Raw genomic sequence first — 21,830 nt, 5'->3', positions numbered from 1 at the left:
GGTCACTTTTAAAACAATCTACAAACCTAGTATTGAGACCGTAGACTGTGAATTATCTTGTCCTGAGTCATTTTCTATATGGCAAGAATACAGCCCAGCATCGTCCAGTTTGCTACTAGAGATCTCAAGTATGGCAGATGTTTCAGTAGTGGTGATACTGTATTTTTCTGACTGTGCTATATTTATAGCATTTTTCCTCCAGGACACTGCAATAGGAGGTGTCCCAGTATATGTACATTCCAGGATTAATTGCTTTCCTTTCTCAACATTAAAGTCATTCAGTTTCTTCACAAATTTCGCTGGTTCTATCAGAAATAACATGAGAGCAAACGTTTAAGATAATTGCCTGAGATTTGGGATTTTGTTCCAGTGTAAACAAAGGAAGCTGAAACAAAGAACAAACCTTTTACAAAGAGTTGGGTTGTGCAAGAGATTTTGCCAGCTTCGTTACTAACAATGCAAGTATAGTCTCCACTTTGGGCTGGGAGTACATCAAACAGCTCCAGTTCAGCCACTGATTCTTCCAGAGAGATGTTACATCTATGTCCTGGGGATAGTTCAACGCTACCCCTAAACCATTTCACATCAAGGGGAAGGCTTCCTTTAATGATACTTGTGAAAGTTATATTTGCCCCAGATAAAACTTGCAGAGGTTCTGGTTTCTTCACAAAAGATGGAGGTTCTAGACATACGTAAAAAGAGGTTAATGAAACATAGTTATGGTTGAAAGGCAAGCAGCTGCATTTACAAAAGATATAAAGAATATAAGGAACATGGTTTTGTTTTGTTTTTTTAAAAAACTGATATCCGGTTCTTATTATCTACCCAAGTTTCAGTATTTACCTCTGACAATGAAATATGCATCACATTCATCAGATCCAGCTACATTAGTTGCTGTGCAAATGTAATTTCCAGCATCTGACTCTTGAACAGCATTCACTCTTAAAGAGCAAGTGTTATCTGTAAGAGTTGCTTGATACTTTTCTCCACTAGTGATCTCTTCTCCATCATGGAACCAAAAGACAGAAATGGGAGGTGACCCAATTACTTTGCACTCAAGTACAGCAGATGAACCCAAGAGCCCATGTGTTTCCTTCAGCTTCTTTGTGAATGAAGGTGGTATAATGCGATCTGTGGAGCACAAAGGCAAGGTAGAAACGTTATGGCTTGTCTTCACAGGCTTTTTTATTTAGTTAAAAAAGTAATAGATTCCCAAGGGCTTAACAATAATTAAACTATTTATTGGCATAAGAAGTTTGAGATGGATCTTGAAAGCAGACATATGCACTCTCTTCATTTTAGAGACATGTCCATGGCTTCTCCTTGTCTCCACATCCAGTATTGTGGACCCAATTATGTGGAACTCTCTCCTAGCCAACATTAGAGCAGCCCGCTCTCTGTTCAACATCAGGCACTTTTTGAAGACCTTCTTATTTCAGTAGGCATTTTAAGGAAGCTTTCCATCTTTAATCATTCACTTAAATTTATTTTATCCGCTGTCTGGTTTGATCATACAGCACTTGGAAATTTCAGTGGTTAAGCAGTATATGAAATCACTGAATTAGATAAGTCCATATATCAAGACGCAGATGGCATATTCCCAAGTCATTCAACTAACCTGAAACCTGGACTGATGCTTTGCAACTGCTTTGGCCTACATTGTTTTTCACCTCAAATGTATATTCTCCACTGTCCTCTACTCCTGTATTCAGAATCTTAAGCCCAGCTACTTTGTTGAAGAAAGTGATTTTGTATTTGTGGTTGGAAGAGAGCTCATGTCCGTTCTTGAACCACCGAGCAGTCAGCTCTGGTGTCCCAGCTACTGTACACTCCAAAGTACAAGAATCTCCAGTTGTGACTTTCATTGGTCCTGGTTTCTCCACTATAGATGCTGGCTCTGGAATAAGATGCAAAACGAGTCACATTTGTAAATAAGATGTTAATATGTTAAAATATTTATTCTTCAGCATGCTTTTGTGTTGTTGTTGTTTTTACTCTATACCAACCTAGAACTGATAAAGTAGCAAAACACTCCTGACTTCCGGCATCGTTTTTAATCTGGCAGGTATATTTCCCAGTGTTGCTTGGTTCTGCATTTACAACCTGAAGGATGGCAACTTTATCGGAATATGACATCCAGACATTTTCACTTTCTCTGATGATTTCACCTTTGTCTTTCATCCAAACAACAGAAATTGGCTCAGAACCTTCTACCGTAGCTTGCAGTTCTGCTGGATCCCCAACAACGGCAGTGGTATCATTAAGTTTCTTCACAAACCTTGGGGGTCCTGATCAAGAGGTGGAAAATATGTAAGTGATGGAAAAGAGAGTGAGATTTTAAAAACCTGGAGCGGCCGGGGAAAACATGGCAATGGAAAGTCTTTTACCAACCTTTCAGCATCACAGAGCAGATGCAAGTGTCACTTCCCACATCATTGACAGCTTTACAGTGATATTCCCCAACGTCTGCCGCATCAACGTTGAGAATGTGAATGCTAGCAAGGTAATTCTCAGACAAAATCTTGTACTTTTTGCTGCTTCTTATTTCTCTTTTATCTTTGTACCATGAAACATGGAAGGGAGGAGTGCCTTGAAGCTCACATTCAAGGTGAACATCGAAACCTTTCAGAGCCTCTACTGGCCGTGGTTTCTTGCGGAAAACAGGAGGAGCTACAAAAGAGGAGGTTTGGATTTCTGTTAAATGCAAAGGAGCAACGTTTGAAAGAACAGAGAGCACACCATTAAGAATGAAGGATTGCAATGAAATGGGAGAGAAGAGACATGCAAAGGAAATTTCCCATTCCAAATAAAGGGGCCTACTAGTGGCCTTTAATGGAAACCAATATTGGCTTGCTTAGTAGGAGACGGCAAGCCCTAGCAACCTTCTACAACAGGAAGGGTAGAGAAAGCAAAGGAAGAGCAGGTTCTGACCTTTCACTTTCAGTGAAGTACTGCTGTTCGCACTACCCGCTGCATTTTGGGCTTCGCAAGTGTAGTCTCCACTGTCTTCAACACTCAGACCGTGCATTTCAATGACTGCCACAGAATCGATGAATGACATGCTGAATTTGTCACTGGGATGAATTTGAGTTTCACCCTTGTACCACACAATGTTAATTTCTGGAGAGCCACCTATTCTGCATTCAAATCTAGTCGAATCGTGCTCTTTCACAACCCTGGAGGAGTCTAACTTCTTAATAAACCTTGGTGGCTCTATTAAAAAACAACAACAAGGAAAGGAAATGAATACATAAAATTGCTTGTGTTAATTTTGCAAGATCTCAGGAATGTGTGTCATCTATATTAGCTATCAAAGTGTACTGGCAAAGAGTTTACGGTCAATCTACGGAGGCAAACTGATCCCTTACAAGTCAAGTCATAGAGCACTCAAGAACAGTTCAAACCACATCTGCCTCAGAAGTCTATTTCATGGTGGTGGTATGATAAAAAGACTGGACTGGAGAAGAACACATGGAAGCACAGGGGATTCTATCAGTCCCTCCTTGTAAAATTAGAATTATCTCCATTATATGCAACACTACACTAAGACAAAAAAGGAGAAATACAACTGATAAATATAACCACAGAGGATTAGGCTCTCAATGGATGGAAGTCATGATGGCTGTAGGCTACCTCCAGGATCAGATCAGAGGCAGCAAGCCTCCAAATAGAAATGGCTGGAGGGAAACAGTGGGAGAGAGCTATTGCCCTCATCTCCTGTTTATGGAATTCCCAGAGACATCTGATTGGCCACTGTGGGAAAGACGATGCTGGACTAGAGAACCTTTTGATCTGATCCAGCAGAACTCTTGTGCACATACCATTGCAAATACTTTATCCAGAGTTAGTAACCCACACTGTGATCTATTTGCTTGAGCCTCCCTTCCAACTTTAAGAAGGAGGCTGTCAATATTGCTGACTACCCCAGCAACATTTTGCTCCTCTTCCATCCTTGCGTTCCTCCTAGAATGCATGGAGACAGCCAGGAATTGACATCTACCATCACTACTGCACTGTACCAGGCTAGGGAAATGCAGTGGACCTGGCTGAACATGCCTTCCATACACATTCTCTGCAGAATGGGGCTTACTTCTAAATCTAGCCTAGTATTCTGAGATTAGGCAGGGGAGCAGTGATTTTGTGCCTTTGGCAACTGTGCATTAGGAGGGTATTCAGCAGGTAAAGCTTCCCCTATTGTTGCATTATCATGCTGGGGAAAGCTATTCATACAATGCCAAGGGCCTTGATAGAAACAACTCAGCAGGAGTTGTTTACATCAATAGCCACTCAGATTCCTTCTAAACGTGCAATATCTGAAGGCTGATTTCTCTATGTAATATGATTTCAGATCCGGCCTGAAGTTTTCCCTAAAGCTTGTCTATGTCCAGTTAAAGTTATGGAAGCTCATAACACTCTTGCCCATTTAAATAATGGCTGCATGGGTTGCAATCCAGTGGTGTCCCTCCACTGGACTGATTGAGTGGAAGATTCCATTGGAAGAATGAGAAGGAAATGTTTGCAATTTCTCCTCCCATCAGCAGCCCCAGGCACCCATCAAAAGTGTTCCAGAGGGTTGGGGGATCCTTTGAAACATAGTGAAAGGTGGTATGAGAGGTTGTGGGGAGGGAGAATTTCTTGACGTCACCTCCCTCCCTGTTCCACTGATGGAAGCCTCCAGTGGATCCAAGAGCCTTCTATCAATGGAGAGAGAAGACTGGATACAACACTGTATTTTCTTATCGCACAAATAAACACCAAGTCTTTTTTCTTATTCTGGATCACAGATTTCCCAGCTTAATCGCACTTCAGTGGAAAACATGATACCACAACTCAAGTGTCACATATTAAAAGGAGAGTCTATGTTCAGCCTGTTTACGGCCTAATAAATTTCCACAGGCTGCTAATTTTAAACAGGCTTGTAAGCAATAAACGAAAACCCTGGTGTGGTATTAATATGCTCAAGAAAATAACTTCAAGAAGATTTTTATCAGCTGCTACTCTAGATACAGAATGCCACCCGCTTGTGCCCATTTTAGCTGGAAGATTCAAACATGTCTTTATTTTTACAAAATGGGGGGGGGGAGGAGAAGAAGAAGAAGAAGAAGAAGAAGAAGAAGAAGAAGAAGAAGAAGAAATGACAGCACTTTCCATCAAATTACCTTTGAAACTCAGCTGAGCCCCACAAGAATCCTTCCCAGCACTGTTGCTTGCATAACAAGTATACAGTCCACCATCACCTTTGCCTACTTTAAGAATGGTCAGTGTGGCAGTGTTTTCTACCAGTGTAATCTTGTAATTGCCACCAGGGCGGATCTCACGGTTATCTTTTGCCCAGCTGACTTTCATTGGCACTGAACCTGTGACATGACACTTGAAAGAACCACTTTCCCCAAGAGCAACGTCAAGGGGCAAAGGCTTCACATCAAAGAATGGTGGTTTCAGGTGTTCTAAGGAAAAGAAAGAAAATCAAAAAGTGAAAAGGCATGGCAGGACGTATTGCCTTCCCTTCAAACAGCAAACTCTTAGTCTGTTGTTACGGCCCTGTGACTCGTTCACGTTCTTCAAAACTGAACCAGCATGCAACAACTTCGGACTCAGTTGTTTACAAACCTGTGAGTAGGAGCTTGGCACTGGAAGAAGCAGTCCCAAGAGCATTGTGAGCTGTGCAAGTGTACTGGCCAGCGTGAGCCATGGAGGTTTGCAAGATCTGAAGCGTCGCTATATTGCTTAAGAAGGTGGTTTGAATGTTGTCGTCATCTCTCAGCTGCACCCCATCCTTTGACCAAGACACTTCAAGTGGCTCAGAGCCAACAATGCGGCAGTCAAAGGCTATAGGAGAACCAAGAGTCTCCTGCACGTCTTTCAGTTTTCTCGTGAATGAAGGAGGAAGTTTAACATCTGCAAAAAAATAAATTGCAGGGTATGATAACTGGCCATGCAAGAAGACTAAAAAGAATACCTGGGCCAGTATTCCAATAAAAATAAACAGAGCCATGTTCTCTGTTCCTAAGCCCTCATGCCCCCTACCCATATGGGCACACATAGGGAATAGGAGGTCTGTGTGTGCCTCCCATACCCTCATCCAGACATCCCTTTTGAACTCATGCAAGTTCAGTAATTTGCAGGGTTTGGAGAAAGGAAGGAAGGCTGCACAGAGACACAGAAAGAACTCAGAGATATCTCAGTCTCCTTACAGCTCAGCAAAGCAGCTTGTGGACATGCTGAGAGCCCCGTCACCATGCCTGTGATTCAAGTGGGTCACACACTTCAGCATATTACACACAAACGTTGTGTGTAATATGACAAGGGTCAATTATTTTAAAAAGAGCCATCACCTTTGATGGTGATTGTTGTCATTGAAGTAGCAAACCCAACGCTGTTTTCTGCTTTGCAGGTGTATTCGCCAATGTCAGCGTTCTCTACCCGGCTGAAGGCGAGTGAAGCCACATTGTTCTTGAAGTGCATTTTATAAGCCTGCGTAGATCTTAGTTTGGTATCTCCTTTGTACCATGACACTTTAATTTCCGGTGTTCCAGCCACTTGGCACTGTAAAGTTGCAGGCTCTCCGATGGTCACCTCCAAGTGATCCAAGTGCTTAACAAAATGAGGTGGTTCTGCAGCAGAAATAATCATAGTCAATACCCACAGTCAATCTAAGCACATCAGAAGATGGCAATTAGTACAAGAATGGTTAACCAACTACAGTGGTGCCCCGCAAGACGAATGCCTCGCAAGACGAAAAACCCGCTAGACGAAAGGGTTTTCCGCTTTTCGAGGCGCTTCACAAGACGAATTTCCCTATGGGCTTGCTTCACAAGACGTTTTCGTCTTGCAAGTCTTGCGAGTTTTTTCACTCCCCCCCTTTTTCTAAGCCGCTAAGCGCCGCTAAGCCGCTAATAGCGCTAATCCGCTAAGCTGCTAATAGGGTTGCTTCGCAAGACGAAAAAACCGCAAGACGAAGAGACTTGCGGAACGGATTCTTTTCGTCTTGCGAGGCACCACTGTATTAAGACAGCAACACACCTATGATTGATACCAGGGCGTGACATACATCCTCCCCAGCATCATTTGCAACTTCACAGATATATTCTCCTTCATCTTCTGTAGAACTATTAAGAATTTCCAGAATGCCTGATTTTTCTGTGGTGGTTATATTGCATTTTGGAGACTGTGTGATGTTTAAGCCGTTCTTCTTCCACGTTACTGTGAGTGGAGGAGTTCCGCTGAATGTGCTTTCTAGAATTATGGATTTCCCATGTTCTACGCTGAAATCGCTCAGCTTCTTCACAAACACAGCAGGCTCTAAGATAAAGTCATATGAAAGAAGTGGTTAAACCAAGAGCTGCAAAATGGGTGTCTCTCTATGTGTGTGTGTGTGTATATCACACAGACGTGCACGCACACTTAACATGTGTACATGCCATAATAATAGCATTTGGACAAACCTTTTACAAAAAGATGTGTGGTGCAAGAAGCACTGCCAGCATCGTTTGTGGCAAGGCAGGTGTAATCTCCGGTCTGGAGTGGTCCCACTTCGAACAATTCCAGCTCCGCAGATGAATCTGCCAAGGTGATGTTGCACGTTTTCCCTGGCACCAGTTCTCTACTCCCCTTAAACCAGTTCACTTTGAATGGAGGAGTTCCCCTAATCAGACTCCTGAACGTTACACTCATTCCAGGTAAAACCTCCAGCGGGTCTGGCGTCTTTGCAAAAGAGGGTGGTTCTAGAATTACACACAACATTTAAAAAGTTAACGCAAATGTGCCAGGTAGCTAACATCTGTATAAAACAGGTTGTCAAGAAAGCAAGATAAACACGCACGGGAAAGATTTGCAACGGATGCCTTGTCTATCCTTTACTGACCTTGCACTGTCAAAAAGGCACTGCATTCGTCAGAACCGGCTACATTCTGGGCAGCACAGGTGTAGGGACCTGTATCAGACGAGTCCAGAGCATTCACCTTCAAAGCACAGACATTATCTGAAAAGCCGGTTTCGTATTTGTCCCCTGGGAAAATTTCATTTCCTCCATAAAACCAAGTGACTGAAATAGGAAGGGAGCCGGCAACTTTACACTCCAAAACAACCGAGGAGCCCTGCACGCCAAAGGTTTCTTTCAATCTTCTTATAAAAGAAGGAGGGACGACGTGGTCTGGGTAGGAAAAGGCAACAAAGAGCCAACTTTTAAGAGGAGAAACAACAGAAGAGAAGGGCTAGTGAGAAACGAAAAAGATCCCAAGCTAACCTGAAATGTCGACGGAGGAAGTGCAGCTGCTTTTCCCCACTTCATTGTGTACTTCAAAAGTGTACAATCCCCTGTCATTCATGTCTGCGGAGAGAACTTTAAGTGTCGCCACCTTGTTGGAAAAGCTGATTTGGTGCTTGCGGCTGTTGGTGAGTTCTCTTCCGTCCTTAAACCACTTGGTAATTAGCTCTGGAGTGCCACCCACCGTGCACTCCAGAGTAAAAGCATTGCCAGAGGTCACCGTCATGGGCTCGGGCTTCTCTAAAATCACAGCCGGCTCTGGAATGAGGGAGACAATCCAGAGAACTTGAGTTTCGAGAAAACCAAGACTTAAGAAGCAAATTAGCTGCAATGGCCAAGGCAGCCAAGATTCAATTTTTAGAAGGGGATGGGTGCCTGTACCAACCTAGAACTTGTAAATGCCCTGCGCATTCTCTCATTCCAGCATCATTTTTAATCTGGCAGATGTACTTCCCGCTGTTGGTGGCTTCGGCACTTGCAATCTGAAGAGTTGCGATGTTATCCGAAAAGGAAATCTTGAGGTTTTCGCTTTCCCGTATTATTTCGCCTTTGTCCTTAAGCCAAACAACGGAAATGGGTTGGGAGCCTTCTACTACGGCCCGCAGTGCTGTGGGTTCCCCGGCATAGGTGGAGGTTTCACTCAGCTTCTTAACAAACCGAGGAGGTTCTGGCAGGGAAGAGAATTCCTTACGGTAAGAGGAAGGTGGCAAGGGAGCCGCAAAAGAAAGGCAAAGGAAAGCGTGCCCGCAGACTTTGCACCGCAGTCGCACTCATTACTAACCTTTGAACTTCACAGCACAAGAGCAAGTGTCGCTTCCGACCTCATTTGTGGCTTTGCACTGATATTCCCCAAGGTCTGCCGCTTCGAGGTTGAGAATGTGGACGCTGGCACTGAAGTTCTTGGTTGTCACTTTGAACTTCTTGCTGCTCCTGACTTGCTTTCTGTCCTTGAGCCAGACGACTTCGAATGGCGGCGTGCCTGCTATTTCACACTGAAGGGTGACATCGGAGCCCTTGAGTGTGTCTATGGGGCTGGGTTTCTTGCTAAAAACGGGAGGTTCTATAAAAGAAAGGAGACGAGGACATGTAACGGGACTCCTGGGAGGGGTTTATTGCTAACAGGGGCAAGACATCCAGAAACAGAAGGCAAAAGGTATGCTTGTAAATCCCCATTTAGGTGCCTAAGAAGATTCTTTCTCTAGTTCTCCCAAGTGCATAGGAGGTCAATTTTAGGTCATTTCTATTTCTAAAGCTGCAAAGTCTTGCTTGGAAACTTTGTCATCCCCCCCACAAATTCCTGTTGCATGTGGCACTGAGTTTTCCAAATAAATGCAGTTAATAAGCATGGGTGTGTACCTCCGCATAACGTTTTCCACTCCCACATCTGCTATTCTCAAACTGACACCCTCAAACACATGCTCTAAACCTTCCATGGCCAAAGGTTTATTTTCTTATGGTCCTCCTCCTTATCTCTATAAGTACTGTATTTTATTTTATTTTTAAATAGAAGAAATCCTGTAACTCTTTCCCCACTGTCCCCTGCAACTGCAATTCACATCTTATGTCTTATCTAACTATAGAGCGTTGCTAGGAAGTAACAGACGATCACCTGGCAGATTGTGTAGCTGGCACACACAAGAGAAAACTGGTCCTCCTACTCCTGTAACCTTATATCTTGCATTATCACCCACTTCTTTGATCCGTTCACCTGTTGCCTCTTCTTGTCAACTTCCTAGCTATTAATCAGATGCTCAAGGAGTATATCCTAACTGAGGCATAGGTTATCTTTAAACCTTTCACTGCCTGTAAACTGAATTTTCAGGGAATAGAGGGCCTTCTCGGTGGCTGCTCCCAGACTTTTTTTGGAACTCCCTCCCTAGAGAAGCTAGGCTGGCTTCCTGCTTCTTGTCTTTCAGCCAGCAGGTGAAGACTTTCTTGTTCCAACAGGATTTTGGGAACTGACGGCTTTTAGTGAAAGGGCTGGTGCTGTGTTGTTTTTATGGTAATTATTGGTATGGGTTTAACAGATGTTTAGATATGTATATAGCTTTAATTCTGCCAATGTTTAATTATTTTTTAATGATTGTTTTTCTGTGTTGGTAGTGGTTCTTATTTTTATCTGTAAGCCACCTTAAGTCCAGTCAAGGAAACAGGCAGGGAATATTGATAATAACAAGTGCCTTTTTTCCTAAAAAAAATGCTTAGGGGTACTCTCATTTTCCTACTCATATTGAAATACTGCCCCTCAATGAGGCCAAACTTAGATTTACAAAATGTTTAGGGGTATGTGTACCCCTGCATCTCCCCAGAAAAAAGCACTGATAATAATTAATAATAATAATAATAATAATAATAATAATAATAGATTTTACTCTTTTCCTTCCTGTGCTACTTCACAGTTCTGTAATTTCTGACACAGGCCAGTGATAGGTAAAGGCTAGAGGGGCCACTAATCCTCTAAGACTGCTTCTCCCGCTCTTAACATTTTCAAGACTGCTTTACTATATCTATTTGCATAGTGTGCCTGACCTCCTGATCAGCACTGCCATTTTCACTACAGTCGAGGAGTCTTTGGATTTCAAACATCTCAGTCCTTTGTCAGTACTTTTGACTATGCGTCCCCAGCATTATAGCATTATCATCCAACCATTTAAGGGTAAAGTAGGGGGATGCCTGCAGCTCACTGGTAGAGCATCTGCTCTGAATGAAGAGGACCTCAGGTTCAACTCCCCAGCATCTGCAGGTAGGGCTGGGAGAGAGTCCTGACTGAAATCCTGGAGAGCCACTCTCAGTCAGTGAAGATAACACTAAGGTAGATGGACCAATGGTCTGACTCCGTATGGGAAAAAAACAAAACACCTTCCAGTGCTCCTAAGGGTTGGGTAGAGTGGAGGAAGTCAGAGTAGACATTGGCATCTAACCTTTCACTGTGACTGTTGTACTGCAGCTTGCGGTGCCAGCAGAATTAAGAGCTTCACAAATGTAATCTCCACTGTCTTCATGGGTAGCATCAACAATGATCAGCACTGCTGTGCCGTCACTGAATGCCATACGGTGCTTGTCGCTAGCATGGATTTCGTGGTCATTCTTGTACCACACAACTCTGATTTCTGGGGAACCACTGATCTTGCATTCAAGTTGACATGAATCGCCCTGTTTCAGCATTCTTGATGGTTCCAGTTTCTTCACAAATTTAGGAGGTTCTGACAAGCCAGAAGGAAAGTAATATTCAATATAGAGAGGAATAAGAACTATTAAGAACACGCAAAAAAAATTTGCAGTGGGAATCATAATATGGTATTATCAAGGAGGATAACAACAAAAATTAGTAAGTGTATGAGAAACCTCTATTTTTTTTTAAAAAAAAAACTGCAAAAATTCTGACATTTCTGCTGAAATAAGCCATGGCACTGATTCACTGAACAGCAAACACAGCAAAATACAGCTTTTGTTTCCTCATGCCTCCCTTAATGCCAGTCCACTACAAAGAAGGGAGATTGGCGGGAAATTAGCACCCAGAATCAACATAGGAGAACTCTTCTCCTGCACCTGTGCTCCCCAAAACAGATGGATATTTTGAGAATCAATACTTATGAGATAAGCCTCTCCCAGGTACAATAATCTGGAGGAGGGGAGGAAGGAGCCTATCTGTGCCCAAGCGTTCCATCTGCTTCCATCTCATCTGTTTGTTGACTGGCACTCAAAGCCCTCTCAAAATTTCAGCCTGGGGGTGGGATGCTAAGATGACATCCCTGACAGGTGCACGAGTGCAGAGGCCAATTGCTATTTCCCCACTCCCCTTTCAACTTGTCGACATCTTGTGCAAAACTCCTGTGCAAAACTCCTGTGCAAAACTCTTGATAAATCCCTGCTAATGGATCAAGCTATCTATGTATATTTTCCCATGCAACTATTTTTTAGAATGTAAATTATACATAAACTGTAAATGAATCAAATCCACCTCGACTTTTACAACAGCAAAGAAAAACCAAAGAATGCTATAAAAGCTATATTTAACATGGGCATCTGTAAATCACAACCGGCGCGTGTAATTTGTCATAAGAATCCATCACATTTCTATGAGCGCAAACATTATTCTTTTGCTCTACTGGGGTTTCAAGACACAGTAAGGAGAAGAAAATAGTTCGGAACTTAAATACTTACAGATAGTTTCCTATGAATTTTTGTTAATTTGAAAGAGGTCTGCCTTTTTCTTTTTAGCTTCTAACAGTTAGAAACAAAGAATTCTGTGGAAAAGAAATCCCAAGAAAATCCCTTTTCTGCACAAAAGATCAGCCAACTTAAATTCAAATACCTTTCACATTAAGTTGAGCCGAGCAAAAGTCTTTCCCAACATCATTGCTAGCTTGGCAAGTATACTGTCCGCTGTCTCCTTTGCCTACTCTCAGAATTCTCAAATGGGCTGTATTTGCTACAAAGGTAATGGCATAGTTTCCTCCTGTACGGATCTCGCGGCCATCTTTAGCCCACGTTACATGTATAGGTTGGGCTCCAGTAACATGACACTCAAAGTCAGCACTTTCTCCAACAGGAAGATCTTTGGACTCGGGTGTGATATCAAAGGAGGGAGCTTGTTTGCGTTCTGGGGAATAAAATGAAGAGGAACGATTGGATTTCTTTCAGACGCGCTAAAGCTAAATACTGTAAAATGTTTTTAGAGGTTAGGAAAAGTGGTTGAACGTAACAGATGAAAACAAGAGAGTATGAAACTAACCTGAGACTGTGAGCCTAGCGCTAGAAGTAGCAGTCCCTACAGGATTGGTTGCTGTGCAAGAATATTGCCCAGTGTGACTCATCTCAGTTTGCAACAGCTGAAGAGTTGCCACGTTATCTATGTAAGAGGCCTGCACATTAAAGTCATCTCTTAAAGGCACACCATCCTTATACCATGTAACACTAATTGGCTCTGACCCATTTAGACGGCAAACTAATTTGATTGGGAAGCCAACGGTTTGCTCTGTATCCTTTAATTTCCTTGCAAAAGAAGGTGGACGTTTTCGCTCTGCAAGAAAAGAAGCATGCAATGAACATACGGCTTATGCAGGCATCAGGACAGGTGAAAACGTTTTTTAAAGAGTGAAAGATCTGTAAGTATGAGTTTTTAACCAATCCCAGATAAAATAATCACCTTGAACTGCTAAGACAGCCTTTGAAGAGGCCGTTCCGACACTGTTTTCTGCTTTGCAAATATATTCCCCACTGTCACTGGCATCCACTTTGTTAAAAATAAGTGTAGCAACATTATCTTTGAAGTACATCTTATACTCAGGAGTAGATCTTAATTTTGTATCTCCTTTGAACCAAGATATTGTAATTTCTGGGGTCCCAGTAACTTGGCATTGCAAAGTGGTATAGTCTCCAACTGACACCTCAAGAGGTCCCAAGTGAGTGACGAAGGAAGGAGGTTCTGGGGACACAAAGAGTCAGCATTAGGATAATGGCACCTGAACGCCACAATGAAGAAACAATGAGGTTTTTAAATAAAAAAAATATTATTAAGAAGGTGCTAAAGACAGACCTAAAGTGGATACCAGTGCTTCACAGATATCTTCTCCAGCCTCATTCTCAACCATACATGTGTATTCTCCTTGATCATCCTTTGTACTGTTAAGAATTTCCAGAATGCATGACTTCTCTGTTGTGGTGATGCTGCACTTTTCAGACTGGCCTAAAGTTACGCCGTTCTTCTTCCATGTCACTGAAATCGGAAGGCTACCAGTGTACCTGCTCTCTAGAATTATGGATTTGCCTGGCTCCACACAATGGTCGCTGAGCTTCTTCACAAAAACGGCTGGTTCTAGTGAGCAATAAGAAGTCAAGTATTGGCATCAACGCTGCACAAACACCTAAACATTCCAAAGCGAAAAAGTGCAACCTGTACCAACCTTTTACAGAAAGATGTGCCGTACAAGACACTTTGCCAGCCTCATTAGTCACAACACAAGTATACTCTCCACTCTGTTGTGGCTCTACATCAAACAGCTCCAGGTCTGTGACCGAATCTTCCAAGTAGATGTTACATTTATCACTTGGTACGAGTTCATTGACGCCTCTAAACCACCTCACCTTAAATGGTGGTGTTCCTCTAATAACAGCAGAAAATGTAACACTTTTGCCTGGTAAAATATCCACAGATTCAGGTACCTTCTCAAAAGAGGGTGGTTCTAAAGAAGGATTGAAAGTAACAACAGATCAGTCGATAATGAATGAATCATAAAGTTAAAATAAAACTTTCCTCAAATCACAGCACCAAGAGAATGCAATTTTGCAAGAATAAAGATTATGGAAGATTTCTGCAAAGTGTTAGCCACTTATTGAATACTGACCTTGTACAATCAAAGCAGCCTTGGTTTCATCAGAGCCTGCCACATTAGCAGCTTTACATGCATAAGTTCCTGTATCAGATGAGTTCAGTGAACCAATGTGCAAACTGCAAACATGGTCTGAAAATGAGATTTGATGTTTTTCCCCACTGGTGAGTTTATGTCCATTATGGAACCAAGCGACTGTAATGGGAAGGGATCCAGCCACTTTGCACTCAAGAATCACTGAAGAAGCCAGTACACCATGAGTTTCTTTAAGTTTTCTTGTGAAAGAAGGTGGAATAATCCGATCTGTGTAAGAGGAGGTAAACAAAAGAAAATGAGGACCCCACAAAGGAGAACCATTTCCTGGTGGAAATACAATGAAGAGAAACAACAGAACTGACCCAGAACATCGACGGAAGCTGTGCAGCTGCTTTTGCCAACATTGTTCTGCACCTCGAAAGTGTATAAGCCACTGTCTTCCATTTCTGAATCAAGAATTTTAAGTGTGGACACTTTGTTGTAGAAGGTAATTTTGTATTTGTTGCTAGTTGTTAATTCTTTTCCATCCTTAAACCAGCCTATTGAAAGTTCTGGTGTTCCACCCACTTTGCACTCTAGGGTACAAATGTCTCCGACGGTGACTTTCATTGGTTCTGCCTTCTCGGTGATGACAGCTGGCTCTGGAAAGAGATTCAAGCAATATCTACGTGTGAATATCACTGTCTCCTTAGCCACATGGCTTAATACTGCAATTAGAGAAATCACTTCTCTAAAGCCACAGTTTTCTGCTTTGGAAAGGAGCCACTACAAAGCTATTAATGGCTTTTCTTTTCTAGAATTGAGAAACAGAGTAAACACCACCATGCCACTTATTTGTCTTCCAGAGAAGAGGAGCTGACTGCCCAACCAATAGGAGCAGAGCAGTATGAAGCCACCAGTGGGTTACCTGAACATTTTGCTTCAGAACCTGTTCTCCAATACTCTGTAATGCACCATGTGCACTGATGACATGCCCCCCCCTCAACCTCAAGGCTCTGAATGTTATTTTGCCTTCCCAACTTTTAAAACTAACTCTCTCTCTCTTTTTAAAGAAAATAAAAAGCCAAGTTTGTGTCATTACCAACCTAGAACGGTTAAAGTAGCTATGCACTCCCGGGTTCCAGCATCATTACTGATTTGACAGATATACTTCCCAGCACTTGCTGGTTCTGCTTTGGCAAGCTGCAAAGTGGCAACATTTTCCACGTATGTTATTGTCCTGTTAGCACTTTCTCTGATGACCTCTTCTTTGTCCTTGAGCCACGTCACCGAAATCGGCTGAGAGCCTTCCAAGGTGGCCTGCAACTCTACTGGTTCACCCACCACAACAGTAAGGTTGTTAATTTTGGTCACGAATTTTGGTGGTTCTGAAGAGGAAAGAGCCAGTGGGCATCAAGAGTTCCAACAAGAATTGTGCATTTTTATAAAGACAATGATGATTGCACACTGTATTTCTTCAAATAATACCTACCTTTAAGTTTTACCATACAAACGCAAGTGTCGCTTCCGACATCGTTCTGAGCTTTGCACTGGTATTCACCAATGTCAGATACTTCAATATTCAGAATGTGAACACTTGCATGGTAGTTTTTGGATGCGACTTTGTACTTTTTACTGCTACGGATTTGCCTCTTATCCTTATACCACGTAATATCAAAAGGTGGCGTCCCAGAAATCTCACATTCAAGGCTAACCTCAGTACCCTTGAGTGTATCTACTGGAGACGGCTTCCTGCTAAAGATGGGCGGTTCTAGGATGAAAGGAAGAATCAGGCGTCATTTTAAGAAAGTTAGCTCAATATATATGTTGCTAGTTTAATGTGAATATAATGTGAGAATTGCCAGTGCTAAGGCATGCATGCAGCAGAAGCAGCACCTTTTCTTTTCACAGCTGGTTTTTAAGGGTAGCCAACGGACTAGGGTGGAAGCATGCATGTCCCAGTCCGCCAGCAAAGCTCTACCCACTAAGATGCCCATGATTGGGCAGTTTAGTGTATTTGGCAGGCAATCTCACCCTGCAGTGTGGCCAGCCGGATGATCTTTAATGTGCACATGAGTCCCAGCACTTGGGAATGGCTGGCAGCCAGCCCGCAAGAGGCCGCAACTGTTGCCCACCCGGAATAGGGTAATTGGTCATTTCAGTAATAAAAGCAATGACCATCCTAGAATGCTGGGCCAAAAGAGTGAGTGCAGGAATGCATTTAACACCCATTTTCTCCTCCTTTCACATGGAATATAGTCCTACTGACTGATTACTTATCCTTTCTGTAACAGGTAGAGAGCTGTGATGGTCACTCTTGCAGATTCAGTGGACACCAACCCTGACATCTACTCAAGCATTTGATTAGTTGACTGGAGGAGATGTTTTGTCACCCTCTCAGTGTTGTGATGCAAATTTGATTGACTGATGGTTGCAGCCTTGATTTAAGTACCCCACTCATTGATGTTAATGAAGAGTGGGTTATAATTGCCACCAAGCTTATGCAGGTAATTAAGAAAACATCTTTCTGTAATAGCTAATTGATCTCTGGGTTGTTGTTGTTGTTTGTTTTTTTAAATGTAGTTTTTACTATGCGGTTGTTGTAGACCACTTTGGTTTTTTGGTTTAATAGTGGCATACAAATATTGCAATAATTAAATAACCTAAATAAATAATAGTAAATACACCACATCCCTTTGAACATTCTTGAGGGAAAGAGTGAAAGCCACAGGTTAGAGAATACTTGTTTAAAATGAACCTGGAGACTAATTAGATGAGAAATAGGACCCTGTCCACAATGGGCAGTTATAGCAATCTAACAGTTAGCTTAGCCATACAAGAATCAGAATGAGCTAATCTCAATCTTTTTAGAGATAGTTAGTCAAAGAGAAGGAGTTCTGCCAAGGCATGTTTTCTAACCTTTGACTAGGAGTTTAGTACTGCAGCTTGCCCTGCCAGCAGGGTTCTGTGCTTCACATATGTAATCTCCACTATCGTCTGCACCAAGATGCCTCATTTCAATGACTGCCACAGAATCTGTGAATGACATCTGGAATTTTTCACTGGCATGGACTTCAGTGTCATTTCTGTACCATACCACTTTGATTTCTGGAGAGCCACTGATTTTACATTCAAGTCGTGTGGAGTCGCCCTGTTTAATAACTTTAGACGGGTCTAGCTTCTTAATGAACTTTGGAGGTTCTGGGAAATGGAAGAAAAGTGAAAGCAAGGTAAATCGGAAGAAAAGAGGGATTGTGTTGAAAGGTATATAGAATAAGAGGGGAGAGACATCTAAAGGGGCGCTTAACTTCTAGTTTTAGCAATGCAGGAAGAAAAGTAACTCAGAAACATTTACACAAAAGACTGCAGAAGACAATTAAGAAAAGAGCAACACAGAACACATTAGCACACCTGTTATGCTCAGTGTGGTTGTACAAGAATCGCTGCCAACATCGTTGGAAACTTGGCAAGTATAGTTTCCACTTTTTGATACATCCACAGAATAAAGATTTAAGAAACCAGCTGACCCTTCAATCCCAAATAAACAGTTAGGTCCAGACACAAGTTCTAAATCTTCTTTAAACCACTTTATTTTAAAAGGCGGTGTTCCCTTTAAAGATGCCTTAAATTCCACTGTTGAATCAGGTATAGCTGATTGACTTTCTGGTTTTACCAAGAAGCTTGGTGGCTCTAAAGGTTTTAAGAAACAAAAAAAAACTAATTAGGTTCCGGCGCAAGAAATATGGCCTGGCAAGCCACAGCAAACCAATAAAGAGAAATAAAATATGTGTCAAAGTTAATAAGAAAAGAAAGGTTCTATATAGATAACATTAAATGGGATCTACATTCAAAGATCTTAAGATAATGATGTGAAGTTGAAAAAGATTTATATTTTTATACAGTGTATAGAAAGAAGATATAAATCCAAACCTTTCACAGTTAAGACGGCGCTACATGAGTCACTTCCTGCAACATTTGTTACGCTGCAAGTATAATTTCCAGAATCTGTCAACTCTAGGTAATTAACCTCGAGCGATACAGTGTTCTCATGGCATAGATGCCTGTATTTTGCACTCTCGGGTATCTCTTTTCCATCTTTAAACCATTTTGCAGTAATTGGGAGTGAGCCAGAGACTTTGCACTCCATATGAATAGATGATCCCAGAATTTTATCCATTTTTGGCAATTTTTTGGTAAACGAAGGAGGGATTGCTTGATCTGCCCAGAAGGAAGGGAAGAAGGCAAGTAGCATCAGATTCCTTGCTCTAGTCTTTCTTCTTCATGAACAATACACAGGCAATTAAAATGTTGATTGAAAAAGAACATGCTCCATTTTGACCAAACAAAATACAAACCTAGTACAGACAAAGTAGCCTCACAGGTGTTGCTTCCAAACTCATTTTCGACCTTAAAGGTGTATGTGCCGCTGTCCTCTTTCATAATGGATTCAATCCTGAACCTAGCCACATTATTGTCAAAGCTCATGGTGTAATATCTACTGGGCATGAGTTGTTTGCCATCTTTGGACCATTTTACTTGAAGTTCTGGTGTTCCAGCCACAGTGCATTCTAGAGTGACTGGGTCTTTCTCTGTAACTTTAATTGATTTAGCTTTTTCTATGATCTGAGCAGGTTCTGGAGTAAGAATAAAAACAAAAATATATTGAAGTCTTCCGATGAGTAACTGGCAGAAGACTGGTGCTTACTGAGGAATCAAAATAGGAATCAAAACTCACAAACCTTGCACTAAAAGTAAAGCAAAACACTTCTCAACTCCTGACTCATTCTTTGCCTGACAGGTGTATCTCCCACTGTGACCGAGGTCAACATGCCTGATCTTCAATTTCGCCACATTGTTTTCAAATGTAATGTGGAAGCTGTCATCGTTTTCGATGATTCTTTCGTCTTTTATCCAAGACACTGTTAAAGGCTGAGAACCAGCCACAGTGCATTGAAATACAGCAGAGCTCTTCAAAACAGCGTGGACGTTTTCTAACTTCTTGATGAAGGATGGGGGTTCTGTGTTTATTAAAAATATAAAAAAAACCCGGAATGAAACCTGGGTAAGGTTTAAAATTTGCTAAAGGAGGTGAGAGAACAAACGGAATGTTTCTTAGGCTTTCCCCCTACTATGATTACTGAACTGACCTTTCAGACTGACTTTCGTGCTACAGGAACAGCTGCCCCCTTCATTTGAAATAATGCACTGGTATTCGCCAACATCCTGAACATCACAGTTCATGATATGAAGGGCAAAAACAGATTGCTGATCAGTCATGGTGTATTTCTTGCTACTTCGGATCTCGTTGTTGTTCTTCAGCCAGGTCACTTCAAACGGAGGAGTCCCTGTGACTTCACATTCTAACACAGCATCGTAGGTTCTTACTACTTCCACAGGTTTTAGCTCCCTCACAAATGTGGGAGGTTCTAAAGTAGTAGAAGAAAACAAAGCAACCTCAGAAATAAGGGGAGGAACCCAACCACATGGCTGAAGGAGCTGCAAAAAGACATTCTTAGCAACTAACCTTTCACTCTCAGTTCAGTGCTGCAACTCTCACTACCTGCGTCATTGCGGGCCTCGCAAATGTAGGTCCCGCTATCCTCCACTTTAGCGTTGGAAACTTTAAAAGTCGCCATGTTGTCTACAAACGAGACTCCATATTTAGCATGGTCCAGCACTTCGTTCCCATCAAGGTACCAAAGGACACGGATTTCTGGTGTACCCGCTACCTGGCATTCAAAAGTGGTAGACTGTCCTTTTCTCAAAGCTACTACAGGGCTAGGCTTCTGAAGGAACCTAGGGGGCTCTAAAATAAAATTAAAAATAATTATTTAGAAAATAGTAATTGGCTTTAAAAAACACAAACCAACCAAAAAAACTAAGGTAGATTGCAATCCTATGCACATACTTACTGTAATCCCCATCTAACACAGTGGGACTTACAGTCAAGTAGACATGCATAGGACTGAGCTGTGCAAATCGCAACTGATAACCCGGGATGTAAAAGTGCAGACCTTTCACAAAAAGAGTTGTCTTGCAGGTTGTTGTCCCAACGTCATTGCTTAATTGGCAGATATAGTTCCCTGAATCAGATGTCTTGGCTGAAAAGAGTTCCAGCACGCTTGAAGTGTCATCTTTGTAAACTGAGCGAGAAGCTCCCGAAAGGAGTTCTTTGCTATCTTTGAACCACTTTATTTGTATGGGAGGCGTGCCGCTCACGAGAGCTTTGAGTTGGACTCTGGCAGCTGGTACCACATCTTGTGACTGTGGCTTTTCAACAAAGCATGGGGGTTCTACAAAGAGTGGGGAGAAAGACCAGGAAAAGAGGGAGGTCATTCATTTTGGAACGATAAACAAAAACCAGAATCAAAGCGACGTGGCAAATAAGCCTGCCGCCTAGGAGAAAAAGTACAAGCTGTCCAAACCTTTGACGGTTAAATGGGCACTGCACTGGTTGCTTCCAGCTTTATTTGTTGCCTCGCAGGTATAAGATCCACTATCCGCACCTTCAAGCTGGTTGATCTCCAAGAATGCCATGTTATCATGGAAAGAATACTTGTGCTTTTCGCTAGCAGTTATCTCTTGGCCATCCTTGTACCACTGGATACTTATTGGGTGTGAACCAGACACTATACACTCAAGGTGAACAAAAGAGCCCTTAATGCTATCCATTTTCTTTAGCTTTTTGGTGAATTTAGGCGGTATGATCAGATCTACCCAAGACAAACCAAAAAGATATGTATTAGAAGCCACTTTGCTTTTCTTTGGCAGAAAAAGAAAATAAGAATTGCAGTTGCGGCCAGCACCCACCAACCAACCCAGCCCCAAGAGAAGAGGGATACACAATACAAACCTAAGACATTAATGCTAGCTTTACAGCTACTGCTTCCGACATCATTTGAAACCTCAAATGTGTATTCGCCGCTATCTTTCTTTTCTGTAGAAACAATCTTTAGCATAGAGACTGTATCGGTAACACTGATTTTATATTTGTGTCCCAATGTCAACTCCTTTCCATCTCTGAACCACTTGGCAGTAATATCTTTTGTTCCTGAAAATCTACACTGCAATGTGGCTGGGTCGCCTTCCGTGACATCAATTGAAACAGCTTTATCAGTGATGGTGGCTGCCTCTGTGATAAATACAGGAGCAAATATGAGTCTGGGTGACTTGAAGTGTAGATGTTAGCAAAACGCGATGCTATAAATTAAGGAGGT

At 42.1% G+C, this 21,830-nt stretch overlaps 1 protein-coding gene across 49 annotated transcripts in view; it reads right to left on the bottom strand.

Annotated features, from left to right (window-relative positions):
• The window catches only part of TTN (titin), a 300,685-nt gene that overhangs the window by 189,862 nt on the left and 88,993 nt on the right, over positions 1 to 21,830 (bottom strand). For 47 of the 49 annotated variants that reach the window (XM_079974390.1, XM_079974400.1, XM_079974409.1 and 44 more), the window contains 36 exons: positions 21,467 to 21,745; positions 21,039 to 21,326; positions 20,628 to 20,906; positions 20,138 to 20,419; positions 19,761 to 20,039; positions 19,353 to 19,631; positions 18,969 to 19,247; positions 18,544 to 18,831; positions 18,025 to 18,303; positions 17,533 to 17,814; positions 16,106 to 16,384; positions 15,720 to 16,001; positions 14,997 to 15,275; positions 14,614 to 14,901; positions 14,173 to 14,451; positions 13,806 to 14,084; positions 13,416 to 13,694; positions 13,002 to 13,289; positions 12,582 to 12,869; positions 11,188 to 11,469; positions 9,048 to 9,326; positions 8,652 to 8,933; positions 8,246 to 8,524; positions 7,865 to 8,152; positions 7,446 to 7,724; positions 7,024 to 7,302; positions 6,336 to 6,614; positions 5,611 to 5,898; positions 5,160 to 5,447; positions 2,932 to 3,213; positions 2,392 to 2,670; positions 2,007 to 2,288; positions 1,619 to 1,897; positions 844 to 1,131; positions 404 to 682; positions 27 to 305 (listed from right to left, as the gene is read on the bottom strand). The exons of 1 other annotated variant lie outside the window; for it this stretch is intronic. In XM_079974390.1, coding sequence (XP_079830516.1) covers positions 27 to 305; positions 404 to 682; positions 844 to 1,131; positions 1,619 to 1,897; positions 2,007 to 2,288; positions 2,392 to 2,670; positions 2,932 to 3,213; positions 5,160 to 5,447; positions 5,611 to 5,898; positions 6,336 to 6,614; positions 7,024 to 7,302; positions 7,446 to 7,724; positions 7,865 to 8,152; positions 8,246 to 8,524; positions 8,652 to 8,933; positions 9,048 to 9,326; positions 11,188 to 11,469; positions 12,582 to 12,869; positions 13,002 to 13,289; positions 13,416 to 13,694; positions 13,806 to 14,084; positions 14,173 to 14,451; positions 14,614 to 14,901; positions 14,997 to 15,275; positions 15,720 to 16,001; positions 16,106 to 16,384; positions 17,533 to 17,814; positions 18,025 to 18,303; positions 18,544 to 18,831; positions 18,969 to 19,247; positions 19,353 to 19,631; positions 19,761 to 20,039; positions 20,138 to 20,419; positions 20,628 to 20,906; positions 21,039 to 21,326; positions 21,467 to 21,745 — 10,146 coding nt within the window. The remainder of the gene's footprint in view (positions 1 to 26; positions 306 to 403; positions 683 to 843; positions 1,132 to 1,618; positions 1,898 to 2,006; positions 2,289 to 2,391; positions 2,671 to 2,931; positions 3,214 to 5,159; positions 5,448 to 5,610; positions 5,899 to 6,335; positions 6,615 to 7,023; positions 7,303 to 7,445; positions 7,725 to 7,864; positions 8,153 to 8,245; positions 8,525 to 8,651; positions 8,934 to 9,047; positions 9,327 to 11,187; positions 11,470 to 12,581; positions 12,870 to 13,001; positions 13,290 to 13,415; positions 13,695 to 13,805; positions 14,085 to 14,172; positions 14,452 to 14,613; positions 14,902 to 14,996; positions 15,276 to 15,719; positions 16,002 to 16,105; positions 16,385 to 17,532; positions 17,815 to 18,024; positions 18,304 to 18,543; positions 18,832 to 18,968; positions 19,248 to 19,352; positions 19,632 to 19,760; positions 20,040 to 20,137; positions 20,420 to 20,627; positions 20,907 to 21,038; positions 21,327 to 21,466; positions 21,746 to 21,830) is intronic. One more of the 49 variants, XM_079974432.1, reaches the window with a different exon arrangement.

This window comes from Podarcis cretensis (genome assembly GCF_951804945.1).
Source record: "Podarcis cretensis genome assembly, chromosome: 1".
Taxonomy (NCBI): Eukaryota; Metazoa; Chordata; class Lepidosauria; order Squamata; family Lacertidae; genus Podarcis; species Podarcis cretensis.
Note: the sequence above shows the minus strand (reverse complement) of the source record. Positions and strands in the feature narration are given on the sequence as shown.